Source organism: Lepisma saccharinum, chromosome 13 (genome assembly GCF_977018435.1).
Source record: "Lepisma saccharinum chromosome 13, izLepSacc3.1, whole genome shotgun sequence".
Lineage (NCBI taxonomy): Eukaryota > Metazoa > Arthropoda > Insecta > Zygentoma > Lepismatidae > Lepisma > Lepisma saccharinum.
The window spans coordinates 52,173,300-52,200,529 of record NC_139241.1 but is presented as its reverse complement, the minus strand read 5'-3'; the positions used below and the strand labels follow the sequence as shown (position 1 = coordinate 52,200,529).

General features: G+C 38.2%; 1 protein-coding gene across 1 annotated transcript in view; it reads left to right on the top strand.

The window, feature by feature from the left end:
- Positions 1-27,230, top strand: part of LOC145996774 (arylsulfatase B-like) — a 52,397-nt gene that overhangs the window by 8,479 nt on the left and 16,688 nt on the right. The window contains exon 2 of the mRNA XM_083133307.1: positions 26,329-26,488. Within this exon, the coding sequence (XP_082989433.1) occupies positions 26,329-26,488 (160 nt within the window). The remainder of the gene's footprint in view (positions 1-26,328; positions 26,489-27,230) is intronic.

The window sequence follows — 27,230 nt, the reverse complement described above, 5'->3', positions numbered from 1 at the left end:
CTCGTGTTAGTGCCGCTGCTGGGACAATTGGTGACATGCCAGAGGTATTTGCACGTACCAGACAATCAGTGCTTCGCCGATGCCATCTTTGTCTTGAAGTCATTGGCGGACATTTTCAACAACGTCTCTGAGTATACCGGTGTTTGTGTGAGCCCCTATCAGCACCACATAGTGTCCTTTAGTGAAAGGTACGAGTGAAGATGCTGGATATCGCTGTACTTCATACCGTCGATCTGCATGTGCGGAGGTTGTGCGCTTCTCAGTGGAATCCCTTCCAGATGTGCTGTGCCTGGAAATGTTACATGCCATTGTGTGCGTTTTCTCGCCATTCTCCGTCTTCATTCCTTCGAGGATTACCCACTTTCTTTGGGGAGCTCTCTTGTAGTATATGTACAGCCTAACGACATGTGGCCATTGTTTAACTTTTGTTTTTCGTACTGCAAAGTAGTGTGTCAACATTAAGGGATTGAAAACTTTTTTTTATGATTTTCCAGTATTTTTTTCCATTTGGGATGGTGTCCCAGCAGTAGTGAGACATGCGACAAATTGGTTTCTTTTCTTCGAACCGCAATGTGAACCGTGTACAACAGGAGATTTGCAGTTATTTTCCTATTTCCCGGGTGTGGGACGGTGTCCCAGCAGTAGTGGGACATGTGGACATACGTCGCCATTTTTTACTGGCTACATTCCGATCTCAACATTATGTAGAAGATAGTAGTAAATTTCTTGTATTTTCCATCAGGGGATTCCCCACTTTCTTTGAGAGTCCCCTTGCGCAATTTACACTGGGCCTCAATTGATGCACCATTGTATTCACCAGGTACGATTTTGTTTGTATTATTTTATTCCGACATTGATATATTTCTTCCTTCTTGAGTTATTGTACTTTACACATGGTGTGAGGCGATTTTCGCACGCCTGTCACTCGAAAACGGTGCCGATTTCGACATTTTTTCACATGACATTTTTTCCTTGTTTTTACTTGTAGAATCACCTCCCAAGCGTTGTAACAGGTATTTTGCAACACCCTGTATAGGCAGCAGTAGCGTATACTGGGTTCAAAACGTGTGCTATCTCATCATATTATAGTATTCGAACGGACAAATATTTGCGGAAGGGGGCTTTTCTTCGATCATTTTGGTATTTTGAAGTGATGTGACATTGTGATTATAAATAAACCAAGGATCGTATTTCAAGTATTCATGTTTATTTATAAAAAATAGGGGCCCATATTGTGAAATATTTATGTAGGTCTACATGCGAGAATAGTATATAATATACAGGGTGTCTCAAAAGTAATAGCTCAAACTGACACAGGTGAAAGTACACGATAATAGAAGCAAAAAAGTCTCAGTAAACATGGGTCTGCAAACGAGCCGTTTTCGAGATAATCGCGAATGTGTGATTACAAACCGCCACTGACTTCATTATTTGTAAACCAGTAAACGTCGTTCTACTTGGTAGAATGCTAATAATGTGTGCGAATGTGTGGGTACGAAATCTTCTGTTTGATTAGAACGCCAACCTTCGGAAATGTACTGTTTTGTAAACAAAGAGCAAACCTCGGAACGCGCAAGGAGTAAAGCACTCGGTGTTTACGAAATGCAATCAGTGACGGCTTGTAACCACACATGCGCACACATCATTAGTATTTTTACCAACTTGGACGACGTTTACAAACAATGAAGTCAGTGGCGGCTTGTAATCACACATTCGCGATTACCTAAAAACGGCTCGTTTGCAGACCCATGTTCACTGAGACTTTTTTGCTTCTATTATCGTGTACTTTCACCTATGTTAGTTTGCGCTATTACTTATGAGACACCATGTATAATAATTTTCTTACCTTTAAAACTTCATTTGAACTGGAACTCTATTCTTCTGGGTAAATTTCAGTGTCACGCCTATAAAATGTTTCTCTATATCGTTAATTGTTGCACTCATTTTAGTTCACAACACAGCACATATACCATACACAAAAGTATCCATAATTCACGTACTAACTAACCACAATACACACACACACACACACTCACCACAATAAACGCACGATCCGCCTTTTAAAAAAAAACCACACTAAGGAAATTAACTTTCTTAAACATTCCCGCCGGGACGCGATTTCCACTCGAACTGACCTACTTGGTTATTTTTAGATGCAGTCACAAACCATTTCCGGTCAACTAACAAATCTCCAGAACTCCTCGTCATGTACTCTGGTAGTTTCAGAGGTCAACGGTAAGTAGAGTAATCATATTCCTTCAAAGTAATACTTGGTACGAGGCCTATTATTTTAATTAATTTAATGTTCTTGTCGATTTTTTACTATTGCAAATCTGTGTTTTTTCACCTCATACTTGGTACGAGTGGTACGAGGCCTATTATTTTTTATTAATTTAACCACAATGGAAAACCTATTTTGATGATGTTTTTGTTGATTTTATACTATTGTAAATCTGTATTGTTTCATCTCGTACTTCGTACGAATGTCATAATTTCTTACGAGTTAAAGTACGTAACGCCCACACCCACACCCACCCACGCACACCCACACACACCTACGCCTACACCCACCTACACCTATTTACTTCCGGTCTACTTCCGGTAAACTTCCGGTCTACTTCCGGTCCACTTGACAGATGATTGTGATTTTTTGCAGTTTTTTAAGTATACACCCACGCACACCCACGCCCACCCACACAAATTTACTTCTGGTCTACTTCTGGTCTACTTGGTTGGTTATGACGTAATGCGATGACGTGTTGTTTTGTGAATGGTTGGATTATGACGTGATGCAATGACGTGTTGTTTTCTGATTGGCTCACTGTTTCTGATGTTTTCAACGCGGTCCGCGCTTAGGTTATATAAATGCGAAAGTATTACAGGTCAGTCAGTATTGTGAGAGTGTTTGAAGAGTGCGGACGTGTTGTTGCAGTGCTGCTCATAATTTTTTTGATAAAAGTTAAGTATTTAATTTATTTGAAAGCTACATAGCGCATAGTAATTTCGATCAGCTTGAGTTTTGGTGTGGTCAGATGTTACTTGTTGTCTCCGGAAACTCTGTATAAATAACATAGCTGAAAATTTTGTCGTAATAGCTAAAATTATTTGATTTTAAAGTTGGTCAAGTTGTTTTTTCACACAGATTGAATTTGTATGAATTTGTATTTGTATTGAATTTTGTATTTTTTTCGGAGAAAATTTGTATATAAATACCAGAGCTGAAAAACAATTATTATAATTATAACTACTGTGTTTTTTAAGTTACATTCTATCAATTATCGTAAGTTTAAAATTGTCTTATTGAATCTTGACTTGATTGTGCGTCTTATTGTTATTTACTTAAAGCATATTTAAAAAAAAATGTCATCTACCACTTTCATCGAATGTGTCATTTGTGGAAAATTCATCTCCAAAACTAATATTAGCAAGCATAGGGCAAGATGTTGCGAAGCAGGTTCGAAAATAAATCGTTTGTTACCTACTAGGCCTTGTACTCAATGCGAAAAAATAATTAGCATTGCTAATTTAAGTAAACACATGAAAAGTTGTAAGGCATCAACCGGACATGGAACATTGAAAAGAAAAATTGATCATCCTGAAACTGAAGCTTCTACTTCTAAACAAATTAAGATGTCTAATGACCAAAAGCCGATTAGATCTGCATTCAACAACCAACTACAGGATTTCTGTTTTACTTCGAATCCACGCTGTGATATTTCTAGTTTCTTGAGTGAAATTAAAACATCTATCATAAATATTCTGAAGAATAAACTAGAAAACAACTGCATAAAAGTATATGTTGATCTAATTTGTGAATATGAGAAACCCAATGGTACAAGAAATATTTTCTTTCACAAAACGAGAAACCAAGTTCTTTATTTGGCAGACATTGATAATTTGAACGTTTTTTATTCTAATCTTACTAGTGAATTGATTAGGAAACACGATGAATTCGAGGCTAAGGGATCAGGTTGGTCTCTATGCGGAAGTCCTCACAGGTTAATCGCTTATGTAAACAAATTTACACCTTTTTCTGCTTCGAGCTATGTTCCACTTCCGGTAGAAATTCAGCATAAGAGAGCTGTGCTGAACATTCTTAACACCGACAATAAGTGTTTCATGTGGCGCATTTTAGCAGCGCTTCACCCGGTTCATTGGATAGATAATCCGGAACGAGTTAGTCACTATAAGAAATATATCGATGAGATTGAATATGCTATGACAGGCATCGAATACCCTGTTGCTATTTCCGACATAACAAAGTTTGAAAACAGGGTACGAAGCTATAAATGTATATTCGTATAGTTCAGTTAAGTATTTTGTGCATCCTGTTAGGATAACTAAGATTGTTGATGACGAAGCCATGGAAATCAATCTGCTTCTTATTGCTGACATTAATGTTCATCATTACACGCTTATTCGCTCACTTTCTCGCGTAGTCAGAAGCCAAACAACCAAGTTTCATGCACATATCGAAGTTTGTCCAAGGTGTTTAACCGTATTCGACGATCTTGACCAACGCAATTACCAACATTACCAAAATCAAGAAATTGCCAAACAAAAACTTGCTGAACATAAAGTCTACTGTGGAGTCAACAGACCGGCTCGCATGTTGATGCCCAAAGCAAATGAATTCGAAGAATTTAAAATGCACAAGTCTTTGTTGGAACATCCGGCCATCATTATTGCGGACTTTGAGGCTTTTCTCAAACCATTGTCTTATTGCGATCCGGATCCAGAATTGTCTTCCACAACACCGTACCAGGTTCATGATCCAAATAGTTTTGGATATGTTGTTGTTTGGCAAGATAGGATAGATAAACCATATATATTGTAGAGATATGGAGACCATTAGACCGAGAAAACCTCGTCATGTTAATATTCACACTTGTTCATTTCCTGAACTTGTCCGACCAGCGAGTGATCTCAAGAATGCGCTAGCTTGTAACTTCCGTAAAACCAGGAACTGGAAAGGCAAACGCGTGGATCTAAACAGGATCTACCGCGTTTGAAAGGTTTAACAACCTTTCGACGCCTAGAATGATAAAAGCAAGCTCCTACCCGGAGCTCGCTCTCTTTTGATTCTGACACTCATCGACGCTACATGGATAACTAGTCCGATTACTCTACAACACTTTACACTGCTAACTACGACGATGGAACACGGAGTTACCGCTGCCTAAGCATGCTACAAGGCGCAAGGGATCGCTTGGCTTGGTGAACTGAGGATCGCTGGATAGAACCTTGGAACTTTCACGATTCGGTCTGCGAGAAGCATTAGGACAAGACATCACACACATCTACCAGGTATGAACAAGCGTGAATAACCTTTTACACCAACTTTCCATATCTCTACCCTCCTACGGAGCAGGTTCAGCCATCAAACATTATTAAGCTCTACCTAAAATGTTTAAATGAAACTTCCCTGTACCTCAAAGCCCAGGTAAAACGGGCTTACAACATGGTGGAGGTGCTTCAGGCCCTTTTTGCAATTAAGTACCTTCCTGTACGAATTGCTTTACATTAAATTATTCTCCCCACCCCTCCCTCCCACTTTGGGAGCATTTTTAAAGTAAATTTTTAGTAATTCCAACTCATACTCCCACAGTACGCTTAAGATGCGTCAGACCCAGTGACATTTTTGTGTATTACCCTATGGAAAACAACCCCTCTTTTTCTTTTATGCCGAGCCCCCCCCTTTTTTCAACAAAATCTAGTTCTTCTGCATAACATGTATTCAAGCATCATTCACACAGGAATGAGAACACTTGCTTATACTTATTTGACCAGCGATATATTAATGACATAAATAACTGTATACCCATACTTTCATTTGTTCTTTGGTCAGCACGACGAACCTTCGTTTATGAATACGTCACAGATAGCGTTGCACGAACACCTAGATTCCTCCCTTGACCAAATCATAGAGTTAGCAACTGCAATCACGGCAAGTCCAATAAATTCACGACCTTTAACCCCAATTCCCTCCCCTCCACTAACACGGTTAAGGTCTGCTAATAGAAATTACCCTCAATTTGTCCTTGGACTACAAACACCCAACAAAAACCAACCCCAACCCTTAGCGAGTACCCCAGCTCCCGTTTCAACTTCCTCTAACACTGTTAATAATTCTGGTAACGTAACTGTAGAAATTCCCACGACTAACATGGCTACCCCAATTCCAACTGCATTATACCCGGCACCATTTAGCGGAAATGACCCTAAGGACATTGACTTATTTTTCCTCAAGTTTCAAAACGTAGCACACGCCGCAGGATGGTCGGAAGCTAAGCGTAAAGAGATGTTACCTTTATTTTTGACGGACACCGCTTTAACTTATTTTCATGACATACAGAAACGACCCAATTTTGTAGACTTGACATACACCCATATCAAAGACGAGCTAAGTACGCTATTTAATGGATCATACCTATCAGGAGATCCTGTACAGATAATTCTCCAAAAGAAACAGATGATTAGTGAACCGATCCATACCTATGTTATTGCTAAAAAGGCATTAGTCCAGCAATACTTCCCGAACGCCACTGAAGAACAAACTCTCTCTTACATCATCACGGGACTGCGAGCCAAATACATTGGCTGTTTAACCAACAAACATTTTGCTAGAACAGAAGAATTAATTGCCCACCTACAGAATTTTGAACGCCAGCAGTCATTAATTAATTCACGTATGTTGGAGGAGAAATTGGAAATAGATCAGGCAATTGCACAGGCAAGCTTACCCCAGACATTCACCCCGTCACCACTTCACAGCTGTTCGCATGCACAGGTCTATTCCCCCCTCCCCAGTAATTCTCACACCTTGACTCAGCACTTTGTACCATACAACCAGTGTCCATCTCTTTCTCTCCCACCATTGACACATCAAGTCCAAAGTCCGGCTCTCGTAAATAGTTCCCACACAGTGTATCAAGGAATGTATCATATACCGAGTTCTGATAATGCCCGCTGCGCGGCGACACCAGCCGTACCCAGAGTAGAACACGCTCCAAATGCTACCTCTGGTGACGAAATAAACAAACTTTCGTCACAACTCTCGACCTTAGCTCTGCACTCAACCGAACAGATGAACGCAGGGTCTCTCTTCAATCTTTGCTCGAATGTGCTGGAATTTGCGAAGACGGCTAATCAAAACGCACATAACAGAGGTTTCAACAAGGGGAATAATAAGTCCTCTTTCTACAGAAATAATAATAATTCTAGAGCTAATCACAGAGGTAACTTTCGATCGAACTCAAGAGGCCAGTTCAGAAGTAATGGTAACAAGAGGTTTCAACGTCGAGATCAGGCTAATCGCGACGATGCAAATACCTCAGCCTGCAAGTTTTGTGGTCGTTATAATCACGAGAGCGACAACTGCTTTTACAAGCCACAACGAGACAGTGTTTTAAACTAAAATCGTCTTCGACTTGCAGGAACGAAATCGAAGATAATACCAGATTAGATAAAGTTCCTATAATTGAGAGAAATGGCCTATACTTTATTAATAGTAGCATACAAGGAAAACAGGTAGATTTACTTATTGACGTGGGTTCCCAAATCTCAATTTATCCTTCCCATCTTCTCCCTACTGAAAGAAAAACATACAAGGTACAATCCACAATCCAAGGTGTGTCCGGATCGAAACTGAGTGTGTCTGAAATTGTAGTTCTTCCAATCATAATTGGAAAGCGTAAATATTCGCACCCATTTAGAATAGTAGATTCAACTAACGTCCCTCCCCTTTTAGGAAATGACTTTTTACGAACGCAGAGGTGCGAAATGTCGCTAAAAGACAATACAATAACTATTTATCATTTAGGACGTACTCCTAATTATAGTATTTTAAGATCAAAGTACAAGACTCACCAGCTGTCGCATGACATATTTACCCAAATTGAGAATGTAAATGTGTATGAGGGAAAAGCTACCCTTTCAAACACAGTTCAGTTAAGTCCACGATCCAAGACTTATATCAATTTGAACATTACCACTACGACACCTAATACCCATAAGCCTGTCCTTTTTACACCATCAGCTTCCCTTATGAGCCAGCATCCAGTAGTCCTTCCCAATGCTGCAGTAAACCCGCAGTCACCTGTCATTCACATACACAACCCTACGGAAACCACAATCACTTTGGAAAGTGACACAATATTAGGCGAAATATCGACATGTGAAATTTTAACTGACGTTACTTCCGTTTGGGAACATAAAAGTGAAGATGTTGCATTTTCATACTCTTGTAATGAAAATACTACAGTAAAGCAGCAACTTAGTGAAAGTCAAAAGAAATTTGACCCCTCCCTCCTCACAGTTAACCCTGATATTCCCCGAGAAGAAAGAGAAAAAATCCTAAAGCTCGCATACACGTATGCAGATATTTTTCTCTGGCCAGGGGATAAATTGACTAAAACTAATGTTTTGGAGTATGATATCAAACTGACAGATGACACCCCAGTGTATGCCAAAACCTACCCTATTCCTTTTCATTACCGAGAACCCATGAAACAGGAAGTTCAGAAATTACTAGACCAAGGTGTTATAGAACGCTGTGAAGGGAGTCCCTATCGACACCCAGTCTTATTAGTTAAGAAACCCAATGGGACCTACCGTTTTATTTCTGATTTGCGCGCGCTTAATGAGGTAATAGCTCCGATTTCCTTACAATCCCCAGACATAAAAACCATCATGACAGAGATGGCTGGAAAGAAATATTACTCAATTTTAGATATGTCCTCTGCATTCTTTCAGGTATCATTAACAGAGCGTTCTAAGGACATTACCGCCTTTTCTATTAACAATCTGGGTAGTTTTAGGTATGCTAGGTTATGCCAGGGATTGAAAACATCGCCCGGTGTAATGAACCGCGTAAGCGAACTTGCCCTTAGCGGAATAGACAGTTCAGAACTTTCTGTTTACACTGATGATATTATTATTTACAGTTCAAATCTCCCACACATGCTTAACATACTGGACAGAGTGTTTCAAAAGTTACGAACAGCATCCCTTAAGTTATCACCCTCTAAGTGTAGGCTAGCTTTTACCGAAGTAAAAGTCCTTGGTAACTTGGTATCTCAAAAGGGAGTTAAGATTTCAGAACACATTCTTAAAGCTATTTTGGAATATCCCACCCCTACCACCAAACGCAAGCTTCGTAGTTTTCTAGGACTTGTCAATTTCATTCGACGATTTGTGCAAGGTTTTGCAGGACCAACAGAATGTTTATTTAAGCTTCTTAAAAAGAATGTTAAGTTTCAATGGACTGATGAACACCAGAAGAGCTTCGAAACACTGAAAGAAATGATTACGTCCGCCCCTATCCTCCGCCCTTATGACCCTAAACGCCCCTCATATGTATACATTGATGCGAGCGGAATTGGCATTGGAGGAGCCTTGTTACAGCCTGATGAAGAAGGAAATTTACATCCATGTGCCTATTGTTCACGAGCCTTAACAGACACAGAGAAAAGAGCTGACACATTTTCACTCGAAATTGCAGGTGCATATTATGTATTGAAAACTTTCAAATTTTTTCTTATGAATCAACATTTTGTGGTTCTCACAGACAATAAAGCCTTATCTTATCTTCGTTCAACTAAACACCATAGTTCTATTTTAGGAAGAAGAGCCCTTTATTTTCAGAATTTTGATTTCGAAATAAGGCATGTCAGCGCTAGTAAAAATGAACTTGCGGATGCACTCTCCCGTGCAAGTTTACCGCTTGACAAAACTAATCATGACAAGAAAAATGATGATGATGATGATGATGATTTATTCTTTCATCAAGTATTTCATGCACAAGCAGCAGATTTTGATATTAGTTCAGAACAACGTACAGACCCCTATTTCAGAGACATTATTGATGTATTAGAAAACAAAGATAAAGCTAGTGACCCTAAACTAGAAAAGCTTTCGTATTCTTATGTACTCAAAAATGGAGTCTTATATAGGACTAATAAAATCAAAACTGGTAATAGGGATAGACTTTGTATTCCTCATGCAGTAAGAAATCAAGTTTTCGACCTTATTCATGCACACAAAATGAATGGAAGTCATCAAGGTGCACAAAAGACATATAATTTAATGCTTATGCGCTACTTTTTCCCCAATATGAAGAAATTTGTGTACGATAAGGTTAGACATTGCATCCCTTGTCAGATTTCAAAGAAACCACAAGGTTCTAAACCGCATACGCTGCAAACATTTCAACCAGCCCAAATACCTTTCCAACGAATTCATATTGACGTATGTGGTCCTTTAGTCTCTTCAAAAACGCACAAATACAAATATTTCCTATCAGTAGTCGATAGTTGTACAAGGTATGTAATTACAGCTCCTTTGGCTAATCACGATGCACAAAACATAGCAACAGCCCTAGTTGAAAAAGTCTTTTTAGTCCATGGCATCCCAGAGACGATCTATTTAGATCGTTCAACGCCCAATTCAAGTTTACTCTTACGAGAGTTAGCCAATATTACAGGCGTACAACTAAAATATGTAGATACTTGTGCCCATTTCACGAATGGTTTAGTTGAGAGTTCATTTAGTTACTTAAAGAAAGTTATGAGAGTTTTTGTGTTGGAAAAGAAAGCTTCATGGTGTGACTATTTAGCTAGCGCAGCGTTCAGCCACAACGTTACAATCCATTCTGGATCCCTCCAGAGCCCGTATTTTACTTTGTTTGGCTACAACCCAAGGATCTTAGCTGACGCAGTCCTTCCTTCGAACCCCGACAATGTTTCCCAGACGAACGCACAGAGACTTGAACTCCTGACCTCCATACGTAAGACCGCACATGACAACTTGAATAAGCGTTACGAACAGCAGAAAAAGTACGTAGACAGCACTTCTAGGAAAATACAGTACTCACCAGGACAACATGTATGGATTCTAGATGCCACTCCGACTCCAGGTGTGTCAAAAGCCTTTGCGTCCTCTTATAAGTACAAAGGAACTATTCTTCGCAAAGTTAATGAGAATTCCTACGAAGTAACTTACATCGCCGGCAGGAATAAACAAAAGACTGACACTATTACTATTTCTAGACTCAAAGCCCGCTACGACTAGTGCCATGATAACCCCACTAACATTCATTAACACGCCACTCCGTTGTCACCTGCTTTAGCCTCCTCGCTCCTCGTTGCGTACATGCTAGCATTCCCTGATTCAGCATTTTCTCACGCTCATCGACCCCCCCCCCCCCTCTTTCCACTTCCCGTCCTCGCACTTCATTTCTGCGTTAGAACGAACTCATTTTTATTTTTAATACAACATGATTATTTTTATTTTTAACAAGACCAGGATTATAGAATGCTATCTCAATCGTCGGAACATTTATAATACATCTCTTGCCTAATAATTAACTTTTTTTTACAGATATTTTAATGTTATTTTATAAATTGCGTTTAAACGCATAGTAATAGTCAGAACATATCACTTAGCTGATTTGACTAATAAGTACTTAGTGTGTTTATGATTCTAACTAGCAAATATTTTTTTTTTTCCCCATTTGCTGGTACATATACGCTCAAATGAAGAAAAAAGTACAAAGAAATAAAGAACGAATGAACTAAGATAGAACAAGATCAATGATTTAAAGAACAAATGAACTGCGTAGAACTTGCTTGAACAATTGGCTTTTTGCCCTTAGCAATTTTTTTTATTTACGCTTAGGTGTAACGCGAACTGCTTCTTTGAAAGCTGCAATGCACTAAATATGTTAATAAAGCATATAATAAAATAGGCAAATGTTCCCACTCTCTTCTTTAATATTATAGTTCCAATATTGATAGCATACAACATGGTATAGCTCATATCCCATGAAATTACAACCTACTCTATTTTTCAATGAACTATTACACAAACATATTACTTACTCTTTTTCACTTCTTTTTCAATTTTTTTTATTAGCAGCGAATCGAAGGCGCTTAAACCTTTGTCCACAAGACACGTAAAATTCTTGCAATTGCTTTTATAAACGACATTTACACATATTACAGAAGGAAATGTCTCGTAATCACTTAGTTCGTTCTATCATCGCTGAATTCTCCTTTCTTTTCTCATTTCATTCCGGCTAAGCCGAATATTCTAACTTCCCCCCCCCCCCCCGTTGCGCCCCGGCGAACTTTCCTTACAACATGGAATTATTCCACCTACTTCCCCCCTCGTTGCCCCGGCGAACTTTTCTTCAGGTAAACCTGTTAATCAAAAACAGGTCCCCTTAAAAACTCTACATCCTATAAGTAATAACGCCCCTTCGCCGTCATTCAAATCAGATATTACCTCCCCTCCCCCCCAAAATAATTCACCAGTTTTAACTGAAAGTCCCTTTTCAATCGATTTTATAACCCGTCATCATTTATTGTAACTCTGCTCCACTACCTTTTGCTTTTTCCTAATTTTTCCCTTTTTGCGCTTGTTTCATTTTCTCATCGCCACGGATGCTACCGGACCCATGACGACCACCGGCTTGTACCATCGAGCGACAGACCTAGGCTCATCGCAGAGACCGACGACGATTTTGTGGAGTCCCAGCCCCAACAAGGACCCGTTCCCGTCTGGACCCCATGGCTGATTTTTCCATCTCCTACGCCGCGACCCAGACGTGGAGCGCTTTACCCCGGACGTCTCTTGACCCACAGCGCCATCGCAAAGTTGACTTCCAGACTGCCTTCCCATGACGATCTACATCGACAAGGCCCCGCCCACTCCGTGCATCCTGCACTTGTTTACTGACGACACATGATACTTATTGTTATCTTACATCGGCTACAAGTGTTCCGGTGCTCAGCTACTTCAAGTACCGTAAGGCACACGCAATTAATACGAACATATGTCATTTACAGTGCCAAAGTTTGTGCCCATGGGTGCTACCCATATTGGATTAGAGATACGTCTCTTTCTTTTGTGTTTTTTTAATTATCGTCAGCTGCACAGAATGTCCAGCCTATAGCGACATGCAGTTTACAGAGTTGCCATAGGTAACATACCTTAAGGCTCCGCCCAGCATCGTGTATGTTCCGCCGAGTGTACTTTGAACTCAGCAAACAGAAAATACAACCGCTTGCGGTTCCCGGCGTTTCTTCACACTGTGCTGACATGTGTTTTTTTTTTATTATTATTGTGCAGTCATCATTCAATCAAAACTAGTTCAGTGTCACACTTATGTAATTATTTTCTCCATGCCTCAGAACTTAGTTATTTGTGCTCGTACTTTTTGAGTTTATAAGAGGCTATGACCTACAATTTAATTTTTTTATTCTACGTGTTTTTATATATTTTTTTTCTCAACGGTGTTTAGTGCCACGTTCTTTCGATGATATGACTATTCTGGTGATTTCAATTTTTTTTTATGGTGATGCGATTCTTCTAGTGATTTACTGTATTGGTTTTCTACGAGTTTTGATATGTTAATAAATCATAATTTTTAAATATAACCTACTCCGGACGAGGTAGTCGACCATCATAGAGTGGCTCGATTATTTCAACAAGGGGAATGTAGAGATATGGAGACCATTAGACCGAGAAAACCTCGTCATGTTAATATTCACACTTGTTCATTTCCTGAACTTGTCCGACCAGCGAGTGATCTCAAGAATGCGCTAGCTTGTAACTTCCGTAAAACCAGGAACTGGAAAGGCAAACGCGTGGATCTAAACAGGATCTACCGCGTTTGAAAGGTTTAACAACCTTTCGACGCCTAGAATGATAAAAGCAAGCTCCTACCCGGAGCTCGCTCTCTTTTGATTCTGACACTCATCGACGCTACATGGATAACTAGTCCGATTACTCTACAACACTTTACACTGCTAACTACGACGATGGAACACGGAGTTACCGCTGCCTAAGCATGCTACAAGGCGCAAGGGATCGCTTGGCTTGGTGAACTGAGGATCGCTGGATAGAACCTTGGAACTTTCACGATTCGGTCTGCGAGAAGCATTAGGACAAGACATCACACACATCTACCAGGTATGAACAAGCGTGAATAACCTTTTACACCAACTTTCCATATCTCTACCCTCCTACGGAGCAGGTTCAGCCATCAAACATTATTAAGCTCTACCTAAAATGTTTAAATGAAACTTCCCTGTACCTCAAAGCCCAGGTAAAACGGGCTTACAACAATATATTGCGGACCGAATGTCATTGAACTCTTTTTCAAAAAGATGGTGGAGGAGGTTGAGAACATTGGCAGCTTCTTATGTCAATCGAAATCAATGCTTCCACTATCAAGCGATGAACTTCAATCTTACAATAACATTGAGACGTGTCCAGTGTGCGATCAACATTTCACGAATGAGAATCGGAAAGTATTTCACTACAATCACTTCACCGGAAACTACATTAGTGGAATTTGTAACACCTGGAACCTCAAGATCCAGAAGCACAAATTCGTACCAATATTTTTCCACAATGGATCCAATTACGACTTCCATTTCTTAATTAGTAATCTTGGATGCGATACGCAAAGAATAGATATTCTTGCTCAAAACGAAGAGCGTTATATTTCTATAAGTAAAAAAGTTAAGATTCCAGCAACGAATGAAATCATAGAGATGAGGTTTCTAGATTCTTTTACATTCCTATCGGCAAGTCTCGATGCTTTAGCGAGTAAACTTACTGAGGAACAGTTTATAATTACAAAAGCTAGTTTTCCCAACGTACACCTAGAGCTGATTAAACGTAAAGGCATTTATCCTTATGAATATGTAACCGATGTATCTAAATTTGACGATGACACTCTTCCATCTCAAAAAGAATTCTTCAGTCAACTGAAAAGAACCGGAATCACGAACGAAGAATACGAACATGCGAAATTATTATGGAAGGAATTGAGATGCAATACTCTTGGCGATTATCACGATGCGTATCTCAAATTAGACGTAACAATACTTGCTGATGTTTTCCAAGTGTTTAGAAAAACAGCAATAAATATTTATAAATTAGATCCAGCATACTTCTAGAGTCTTCCTGGTTTGGGGTGGTCTGCTATGTTGCTCCAGACCAGGATCAAGTTGGAATTGATATCGGACGTGGACATGTTACTTTTTATAGAAAGGTGGATACATGGGGGATGGTGCAATGTTCGCAGAGATACGCAAAGGCAAACAACATTCACATGTCTGAGAATCAATACGATGCAAATCGGCCATCGAATTACATATTTTACGCCGACGTAAACAATCTATACGGGTTCGCAATGATACAGAAACTTCCATACGGAGGATTCGAGTGGCTGGATCCTATTTCAATTGATATTAATCGTTTCGACGATCGTGAATTTGGTTTGTTCATTGAGGTGGACATTGAATTTCCAAATACTTTGCATGCTACTTTTTCTGATTTGCCTCCGGCTCCAGAAATTAAATGTCTACCTGATTCTAATCAAAGCAAGCTTATGTTAACTCTAGAGAGAAAAGAGAGATATGTCGTCCACTACAAGAATCTCCAGTTTTTGATTGGGAAGGGTGTTCAGGTAGTAAATGTGAGAAGAATTCTCAAGTTCAAACACTCTTCATGGTTAAAATCTTATATTGAGACCAACACGAGACACAGAACAACTTCCATTTCAGAATTAGATAAAGATTTTTATAAACTAATGAATAATGTCGTTTATGGAAAGACAATGGAGAACGTCAGAAAGCATGTAGACATAAAATTGGTTTCGGATAACAATAAATGTAGAAAATTAGTATCTGATGCTAGATTCAAATCGCGAAAAATTTACAATGAGAATTTAACACTTTTTAATCTAGATATAAAATTGATAAAATTCAGAAAACCAACCTATTTACATTGGCTCAACGGTTCTCGACTTGTCGAAACTGTACATGTTCGAATTTCACCATAATATTATGAAACCTTTCTATAATGATAAGCTGTCAATTTTGTACATGGACACTGATAGTTTTATTTATGACATACAAACATCTAACCTCTACGAAGATCTTGAACATCGTTCCATGCTTGGGTATTTCGACACTTCTTCCTATCCTCAACCCAACAGATTTGGAATTTCTTCCCACAACAAGAAGGTTCTCGGCAAGTTCAAAGATGAGTGTAACGGTGATATTATTGTTGAGTTCGCTGGTTTGCGTTCAAAGATGTATACATTCAGAACAGAGAGCAGCGTCACGAAGAAAGCAAAAGGAACGTGCATAGATACTGTGGAAAACAAACTAACATTCCAGGATTATATTTGTTGTCTTTCTTCACAGTCGAGGATACTTCGAGAGGATAATAGAATACAAAGCTCAAACCATGAGATTACAACGAATAAAAAAAAAAGTAGCCTTGGATCCACATGACGACAAAAGGTGTATTCTCGAGTGTGGAATCCATACTTTGCCTTGGGGGCACTTTAGTTTAGAAGTTAATAATAATTGCAGTCTGCACGTAGTCTAATTTTTTATATATTATTCTCTACTATACTATTAAAATTTTTCTATCACTCTTTCATTTTTTACATCATAAATATATGATTTCTCCACAATTAAAATTGCACTGCATGTAGTATTTTCCGGTAGAGTTTCATGAAATTCACATATCAATTTTATATTAGTTCGATCATTTATAACTACTAATTTTCTTTTTGATGCATTGATTAAAATCATTGGTCTGTGAATTATGAACTCATCTGGATTATAATAAATGTCTATGCTACCTTCAGTTACTCGTTTAAATGCACTGTAAGCTTCATATAATTTTAAATAATCTTGTTCTGCAATGTTTAAATTGTAATTTTCACGAGGAAATACTTCATTTCTGCCATTCTTCAGATACACATTTTACACTTTACAATTATCAAACTGGCTACTATCTTTTTCCTGATTGTCATCTCTCCCTGTCTGAAACAGCACAGCTACGAACTCTGGCATGTCATATTGCAAAGATTGGAACTGATTAGTAAGATCAAATTCAAACAATTTACCCTCCACTGACCTCTGTATGCATTGGTATGTATAAAACTGAATTGGAATTTGGGGATTTTTCAAAATGTTGGCTTTGTATTTGAGAGCATAATTCGATTCATATTCAACTATAGGCATTCGCAACTCCATAGACTGGATCACACATTTCGCAGCTTCGGGTAAACTAGCCTCATTAGCTGTTCCATCTGCATTCAAAGTTTTGTATCTCATGATGGCATTATGATCATTGGGTGCTCTGCGAAATATGACACTCAAACCACCTTTCCACATAATTTCTTTATAATCAGAGAAAAATCCAAATAGCAATCTCATGGGGAACAGTACTGTGTGACTTGTTGCTTGAATTTTTGTTCCAGCTTCGAACCCACCAACTTTATAATCTGCATTCTCTGATTTGGACAGTTTCAATGTCCCTACTGTAGTGGATGTAATTCCAGGGCCATCAATCCTGTCAATCACTGTACCATGCTTTCTGACTTCAATTTTAGAAAATAAGAATGGAACAAAATTATCTATAAGTTTTATATTAGCCCCAGGGAGGGGATATTCTTCACCATTACTTTGTTTTACAATATCAAATTTTATATACAGATCAGATCTATGTGGATGAATGAACCCGTCCCCTACTGTGATGTCATACTGTATCTCTTTATTGGGCTGATTCAAATTTGCAAATGTTTTTCTGTTTGGAGGGAAGGACTGTAATTCATAACTCTCGATATTTTCCATCTTGGTATTTATTTATATATTTTAAATATTAATTTCTATTATCGCAGTGCTATTAGCACCGGCAAAGACGATGATCTCATTTTTCTCATTCGTAATAGTTATCTCTATGTAATTAACTTTATCAATAGAAACAGGGAAATAGACTGGTGGGATTGGGGAATAGAAGATAGGTTCCATAAATTCCGAATTCGGTTTAAATGTAGCAATGATACCTGTCTCCTTGTGACTGCCAATCGAATTTTCTTCTGCTTTGATAATCATACCTTTGGCAATGTTACAGTGAATATTCAATGTCTCAATAGCTAAGAATTTTGGTATATATTTACCTACGTGCCTAACACCTGGTTCTAATTTGCTATTGTTTTCAAATCCTAAAAGTTCCCCGTCCACTGTTTCATTGGTAGTTACAATCTCCACTCTGTGTGTTACAGAATTTTGAGAAAGCAAGACAGTGGTTGGAAGTTCAAATTGTAAAGTAGATAAGTTATACTGTCCAGGAGGAATAATTATTTTTTCATTACCTACTAATATAGTATTGTTGTAGGTAGTTACATTCGGAATCAGATACATACTGTAGAATGCTCTCAGAGCTATGGATTTGGGATAGATAATATCATTGTGAAGATGTAGTTTCAAAACCGAAGTCTCGCTGGAGAGATGGAAAATTCCCATACTTAATATATAATACAGCTTTTTGAAAATCTTTTAATTTGATGTTTGGTATTTTATTTAAAATTCTGAGCATCGTCATGCAAACATGGCCACATATAATTTGATCGAAATCTTGAATACGATCGTCGTTGTAATAAATTTTAACATGTTCAAGTAACGAATTAATTCTGTAGGGGGTTCCCCTCCGAAAGAATCAAAAATAAAAGCATTGTCATTTTGTTTCTAATAGCATATCCAGTGAGTTCCAACGTTCTCGGACTTGTCCAAATTCACCACGACACATTCTCGAGAGTGAAGACTACCTTTAGGGAGAGAATCAGACATGAAAACCCCCCTGAAGTGTTTAATTTTAAATATTTTAACTAAAGATTCAATGTCTTGGTTGGTAAGAGCTTCTTCTTTTTTTAAATTTTCTAAGTGCTCTAGACTTCACACCTTTGCCTATTTTTTCTCCATGGCAAGATTATGACGCTTTTGCTCTTTTAGTTCTGCCTTATTCTTCTTCGAATCAATCACAGTTTTGGCAATAGCAGCACTACTCCAGCCAAGCTCCCAACTGCTCCCAATGCAGCCAGGATAGCTGGAATGCTTAATATGAATCCACCACTGTGTGTTTTCTTTCTTGCATTTTGCAATCGTTTTAATTGTGACGTACTGAGTAATAATTTCATTCCGTTCCCTTTGGCTATACATTGCCTCTTCTTTTCTTGTTGTTTTTTTTAGTTAAAATCGAATTAAGTTTTAAATTTTTAAGATCATGATACGGTATTTGGTACACAACTCCTTTTGGTTTCATGTTGCTGTTATTATTATTATTATATTTCAGTGTATTTATATTACAAACACCACCCTAATTTTTGTTTTGTATTCATAGCAATAGTTGTACCCAACGCTGTTATTTTTTCACCCAATGATGCATCTCTGCTTGTTAATCTTCCAAAAGCTGCCTCTTCCAGTTTTTGATCAGCCACATGACGATCATTCAGATCTTTGTGTGTGTTGTATGCAATATCATGTTCTTTGCAAGCTGCATCCAGAGGATTAATACCCCTGTCCCCTCTCTCTATTCATTTCTCAAGTTTTGTACCAAAACCACAATATTGGTAACCAGGTACGTGTAACTCGAACGGAAGTTTATTAATAAAATCATTCACTAAACCTCGACCCTCTGATATATTCCAGAATCTAGCAGGTAGAGTATTGATAATTTTAATTAAGTATCCTATGCCTTTAGGATCGTTTACAATAAAATTAGCTAATTTGTCACTAATCATGTTTACAATACCCATTTTCTCATTATGGAAATTATTGTTCCCAGCATTTTCCTCCCCTGCTATAACAAGCAACCTATCTATAAGTTTTCTCACATCGTTTACCTATACAAATTGCTTAGGTAGAGTATTGTATTGTTTTATACCACTACCGGTTTGGAGTTGATTCCAGATAGGTTTAATCAGATTTTTGTATTTATCCCCGCTGCTCGATTTCACACGCTTTTGACTAGCATCGTTATTTTGGTACAAAGCATCAGAGAGTGTCAAAATTTCAGAGTAACTTTGATAATCATCTTCTGTAAAATGTTTTGGTTGTCTCTTGGTAATGAGCTCCCATAGCCCTACGGTACCAGGATATCTAGACCAGCTGTTTCTCCCACTCAAATTAATTTTTATGTTGTCCCCTTTGAATGTTACTTTAGACTTGCCAATTTTCCATACTACGCCTTCATTACCCTCCATAGTTGGATACATTCCAAATACTTCATCTTTTTCCAATTTTTCTGTACTCAAATAATCCCTTGCCAGGGGACCCAACTCGATTTTCTTTGATTCTTCTATAGCTGCTTTAGCAGGTGGTTCCTTAAGTACTAGAGGAGTGTGGATACTAGTTAATGGCGTAGGAGGGAAATCTGCATAATTTTTAGCAGTAAGAGGTACCAATTCATTGATGAGGTTTTTATTTTGTTCTGTCACTCTCTTAATCTCTTTACCGAGACCACTGATTGCATCGATAATAGGTTGGTCTTGACGCTTGTGTTGTTCGTAAAAACCTCGATTCTCTGATTTCCAGCCTTTGAAACGTTTGGACAAGTACTCTCGTAATTTCGAATTATCTTCTATTTTACGTTTCGTCATATCTTTGTTGTTTTGATTAATGGTTATTTTATATCGTTTCAACGTTTAAAAAGTCGTTGATTTTATTTCTAAATTTACCATTGTTAGGTTTACGAGTCATGTCGATAGTGACAAATCCAAAATCGTCGCTGTTCCAACAAGATGAACAGAATTTTGAAAATTTGATTGTAATTTATGTCTCCTCCCACATAATCATCGTATACATGTTTCAAATTAGTATGATCTTGACGAAACAGATTAAGTTTGTATTATCTCGTAGTAACTGTTTGGGAATTTTGGAATAAGTTTGAGCTAAATAAAGCAGTCTATTTCTTTGTGACGACCCTGTGTAAAGAAATTTCTAATCTCATTCTGATTTTCCAGAATAACATCATCGAACACCACAACAGAATTTTTCAAACATTGGTCGAGAGGTTTTATTGTTGATGCAAATGTAGCTATGCCCAGTCCCTCGTACAGCTTCACGAGATGTTGGTATTTCGGTTGTTCTAAACTCTTTGAGAATACATACAAGTGTCTATTTTTCCAATCTAGCCAATTGGGGGCAAGCAAGAAATTATCAACCAGCAAATTGGTTTTTCCACAACCTGATGGGCCTGCAATGAGGCATCTTATGTTATCAGGTAACAACTCTCCATTTTTCTTATTAGTTTCCACTACATCTGGTAAACGCTGTACCACATTCCATGTTGGTGTCAAAGAATCACCTGGTTTGCTTCTATCCAACTTTTGTCTGGCAGACCTAGCCATTTCACATACAATTTATTATTTTTCTTCTTCAATATTTTCTCGATTAGATATGTATCTCGATATTTTGTTTTACTAAGTTCCTCTTCATAGAATCTCCCTTTCAATATTTTGTTATGATTATATTTTATGATATATGTATTTCTATTCCCTGGTAAAACTTGAACCAGTGAGAATAACTCCGTACTCCAATTTTTAGTGAATCCCTTCTCGAATAACTGTTTATATTTACTGACCCTTACCTGATCCCCTATTTTAAACTTTGGCTTCTTGGTAGTGTATGTATATTTTTTACAATAAACAGTAGAAATCAATCGTTGCTCATCAGATTTGGTTACCTCAGCAGGTTTCATGTGAATAGTACTGTGTACTGTATTGTTGTAATCATGAACTAGCTCGGGTAAAATTTGCACCCACTTATAATTGCCCTGTAGAGTGAATTGTCTCCACATGCGATTTTTTAATGTTCTGTTGAATCGTTCCACTATACTAGCTTTCAGATCACTGTACGTAGAATAATGTTTAATATTATGTTGTTGCATTAACTTAGCAAATGTAGCATTGTAAAATTCTTTCCCTCTATCTGTCTGTAAATATTTTGGTATCCTTCCCTCACTGAATATCGACTTAAAGGCCTCGGTAACACAAGTGCCAGGGGAACAGCCCATGCATATTTGCTAAAAGTATCAATAACTGTAAGCATATATTTGTAACCATGATTTATCTTATCCAAATTTTATAAAGTGCCCCCCTTTAGGCGAGGAGCCATCTCGATCAGATCAGCCTGAAACAAATCATTTATACCTTTCGTTACTGCGTTTAATCGCTTGTAATTGCGACGGGCCTGGTTTGTGTAATTCGTGAACTATATCTTGTCTTGACTTCGAGTTCGAAGTGAGAATATCGCTTAAAATGGATTGTCCTCAGGGTATAACCGCTTTATGTCAAATACTAGCTTGTCACCAATTTCAATATCAAAAACTGATAATTGTTCGTCGTCATGTACTTTATATTTATTTGTAGACTCATCCCAGTATGCAATAGGTATTTGAACTGCCCTTGTGTATACCATCTTTTCGCACTATAGTAAACTGAGGAACTTCAATATGTTTTTCATGTTTTAGAAAACTAAACTTCAGAAATCGTAAACTACCATCAACAAAAAAATTCATGTACCTGAGTGTACGGATATAATTTGTAAACATTGCCAGCACTGGACCTCTGAATGTCGGCGATAAGATTATGGAAATGCGATAATTCTGATTCAGTATTCAAGCTTTCAAGCTTAGTAACTTGCTGTTGAACTATAGCTAGAATATCAGTAATGCCAGGTAGTTTCGATTTCAGAGTTTCCTGTACACTTGTTAGTTCATTTCTCATAGTTTCCATAGTATCTTCTATGTGAGCTATGGTACCTTGTATCATAGAATAGTTAGTTCTATGCTTGTATCTTCCCAAAATCTTCATAAGTCTCCAACTGCAATTTGATGCCGGCAACGCTCCGAGCAATAGCATTTAATTCAGAAGATGAAGGTAAATTATTGATAAAATCTTCCAATGTCTGTAGTTTCGTTCTGTTATAGCTGTATGCAGTTCATCTGTCTGTAATTCAGATTTCATACTTTGCAATGTAGGAACTTCGAAAGATTGAAACTGTTCTTGCAATTTAGCAATACTAGCATTTACCTGCTCATATTCTTCTTGAGTTTTGATATTCTGGATGATGGTTTGCAGTTCGGTACGAATACTATTTGCCTGGTCATTTAATTGCTGTTTCAGCTGTTCGGTATTCGTTCTCTGGATTTGTCTCAATTTATCAAGTTCTTTTTTCAAGTTGGCAATAGGGGTGTAAGGGGTATCTTCCACATAGGCGCCCAAAAGTCAACCTCACTTCCACGTAGTGCACCCTGGACAAGAGACTAACGAGGCTCTGGCGACTGGCACTATGGCCAGTATAATTTTGTGTGTGTTGTCCTGTTTTATGTCCTTGTGTGCTGAGTGAGCGTCTACAGCCTCAGCTTTTAACAGAAGTCAGAACATATTAGGGTTTTAAAATTTTAGTTATGCAACGTTAGAGTTGTTCTTTGTAATGGTAAGGGGCTGGACCCCGTATAATGTGCCGGGAGCAAATTAGCCTAAGTGCTGACGCTCCCAAAATTTTAAATTCAAATTCAAAAATTCAAATTCAAATTCAAGTTGGCAATATTCTCTTCTAAGTTCTGAAGATTATCTATTGAAGCTAAATTAGTATATTTCTCAAGCAAAGATTTGAGTTCTCCATCAATTTTTACTATAGGATCAATCAGTTGATTTTGAAGATTTGTAATCTCTGCTTGAATATTTAGATTTAGCGAATTCTGTAATATGTGTAAATCTGATTTCAGTTTCATTAGACGTGCATCTAAACTAGCAATCTCGCTTGAATTATCTGGAATCTCCTGTCGCCTTCTATTACCAAATATATCCATGTTTTTTTTGTTTTAGGTATTTTATATATTAATAAGAGGATAGATTATTCTTATTTCGACAAACAGTGGAATCAATTTATCATACTCTCCAATTATCTCAGCATACAAAAATTCACCAGCTTCCACATCATAAGACGTATCAGGAAGTAATGTACTATGTTTAATTCTATACAAATTTCGACCTATGTGCAAAACTGCCGCATTGGGTGGAGAAACGTTTATTTGCATTTTCCCACTAACAGGTAACTTATATGATGATAAGTTATTATTAAATACAAATAAGTGCTTTCCAGTATCCTCGTCAACATGAGACCAAATACTATTCAAGTGAACAAGAAGTAACCCTTTCAATTGATGATAAATTTATCTAAATACATCCAAGTTCACTTGAATTCTCTCTACAGGCTGATTATGTTGTTGCTTCTTAAACCCAAAAATATTCATGACGTTTTATTTTATATTTGCTATTTTTTATTATATATAAATATATATTTGTACTAAGTATAAAAAATATCACCCTGTGCTTAGCACATGAAAAAAAATTATGAGCATTACTGCAACAACACGTCCGCACTGTTCAAACACTCTCACGATACTGACTGATCCGTAATGCTTTCGCATTTATATAACCTAAGCGCGGACCGCGTTGAAAACATCAGAAACATCAGAAACAGTGAGCCAATCAGAAAACAACACGTCATCGCATCACGTCATAATCCAACCAATCAGAAAACAACACGTCACCGCATTACGTCATAACCAACCAAGTAGACCAGAAGTAGACCAGAAGTAAATTTGTGTGGGTGGGCGTGGGTGTGCGTGGGTGTATACTTAAAAAAACTGCAAAAAATCACAAGTATCTGTCAAGTGGACCGGAAGTAGACCGGAAGTGGACCGGAAGTAGACCGGAAGTGGACCGGAAGTGGACCGAAGTAGACCGGAAGTAAATAGGTGTTGGTGGGTGTAGGCGTAGGTGTGTGTGGGTGTGCATGGGTGGGTGTGGGTGTGGCCGTTACGTACTTTAACTCGTAAGAAATTATGACATTCGTAGGAAGTACGAGATGAAAAAACACAGATTTACAATAGTATAAAATCAACAAAAACATCATCAAAATAGGTTTTCCATTGTGGTTAAATTAATAAAAAATAATAGGCCTCGTACCACTCGTACCAAGTATGAGGTGAAAAAACACAGATTTGCAATAGTATAAAATCGACAAAAACATAGTCAAAATAGGTTTTCTATTGTGCTTAAATTAATAAAAATAATAGGCCTCGTACCAAGTATGACTTTGAAGGAATATGATTACTCTACTACGGTATCTTGTTGTACCGTCTGCAAGTGTTCATTGGAAAGTGATGTTCTTGGCCCAGAGGGGAATTTCTCTGTCATAAAAGCAACCCTTTTTCCCTTTCCTCTAATAGTTTCGTTCCAAAATTCCCCATTGATGGGAAGATGCCACGCTGGTAACGATGAGTTCGCAACACTAACGGCATCATATAAGGGGCCCGTTCGAAAGTCGCACGAGTTTAACGCGTTAAACGAGTTATGGTAACTGGCCATCCCATATGTGCTTTCGTGCGTTTCGTGAGGTTTATTATGCTGTCCCGAAAGTCGCATTCCGTGCATCTCGTGAAAGAACGAGATTCACCAAACGCACTGGCATGGAGGCTGGTTTGTTCGGTGAGAATCGTCTGCTGCATGCAGACAACGTGCGTGCATGATGGCTTCAAACTGCACTACTTCCGACCGATTTCTTCCTTTTCTTCTGAGCCTGAGCTTCGCAGGTAGCCTAGATAGCCTGGCAGTATTTCAGAGTAACGTGCAGTAACGTGTTAAGTAAAGTAATCTCTCCTCCTTCCCTAGGCAGCGGTTCCTGAGTTGGGAACTTCAAACATTCCACGTGAAAATATCGGTTCCTGAATTGGGAACTTTCGTCATAGTTCCTGAATTGGGACGTCCCGAGTTGGGGCATCGCAACTGGAAGAGCAAGAGATTTGAGTGGTGTTTGGGGGGTAGAAATCCCTCCTTCCACTCTGGATATTAGCAACGTTAATTTCAAATTAGAAATAAGCAAAAAGCTTATTATTTTGATAATGGCAGAAATAGAGTTTAGTGTTGTTAATTCCAGCAGAATTAACAAAAAGAAAAGTGGAAGTTAGTTCTAAAAATTTAATGTAAAATGAAGGAACTAGCTCAGAACTTAATATTCTACCATTTATTCCAAAAAATAAATGTCTCCATAATGTTTCCAAGTTTTACGAAGTTTTACGTGAAAGATCACACAGCGTAAACTTAATGACTGAAGTATTCCAGCAACTTTCAAAGGTTTTTCTTGTATGATGTGTGTAAATGTTAATAACAAACAAAGTAACTATACATTTCAGTGTATTAACAGAAAATTAAAAATGTAAAATTTTACCAGATATTTATTCATTTGGTGGGTCCAACAGAAGAATCCCCCCACGGAGATAATAATAACAAATTGGTAATTAAACTAATTTATAATAATAATAATGATTCCTTGGTAATAATATTTGAACTATCAATTTTTATATCAGCGGCCTGACCTCCCCCTCCACAAACATTTCTGCCCACGCCCATGCTATACTCTGCTAAATATAATTATATTCTCTTTTCAGGGATGGAATGACGTCAGTTTCCACGGCTCCAATGAAATCCCAACTCCAAACATCGACGCCCTCTGCTACGGGGGGATCAATCTGAAGAGGCACTACACAGAGGCTTTGTGCACCCCGTCCAGGGCCGCTTTGCTGACTGGAAGATACCCAATGCGCTACGGTAAGCACTTGTCCATGGTGAACATCAGCCCTCATACGGCCTTCTTTAAAAATGAATCCCCAAATGCTATTTTTAACATCATGCGTCTTCGTAAAAGTTTTTTGGCATTTCACACAGAATGTCACGAGAATCCAATGCTCCTTTGACTCGCTCATTTTGGTCTGAAAGAAAATTGCTAAACGCAATCAACACGTGATTACACAAATGAGTGTAACTTAACAAATGAAGATAGATGAAACTGCTTTCGGCAGATAGTGCACAAATCTTGCCGACAGAGGGCAGTCCAAGTTGCATTCAGATTCAACTTGACGTCATCACGCAGTGCACTTTCGGAAGAAATGGTATGAAGTCGGGCAAGCCTTCACAGCGAGAAATTTGCGATACTTTGTATGTATTCATTCCACATACCTTGAATCACTTCGGAAAAGTTCATACGTACAATTCTTGTCCGACATGTTTTGAACGCAGAACCTGACCTGTTTGCCCGAAATATAGCGGTGAAGCGTGATTTCACGCAATCAATTGTGGGGGAAGTTGTCGGTTGGCGCGTAATTAAAAAAAGTTCGCGAACTTTCCGGGCAGACCACGTATTCTGGTTCGGATCCCACTTTAACTGTAAGACCAGTCCCGATTAGCTCTGAGCATAACGTGTGCTCAAACTTTGAAAAGTTTTAAGTATAAATACAGTGCAAGACGGACTTCCGAAACATAGGCGTCGACAATGGGGAAATGGCGGTCGAGG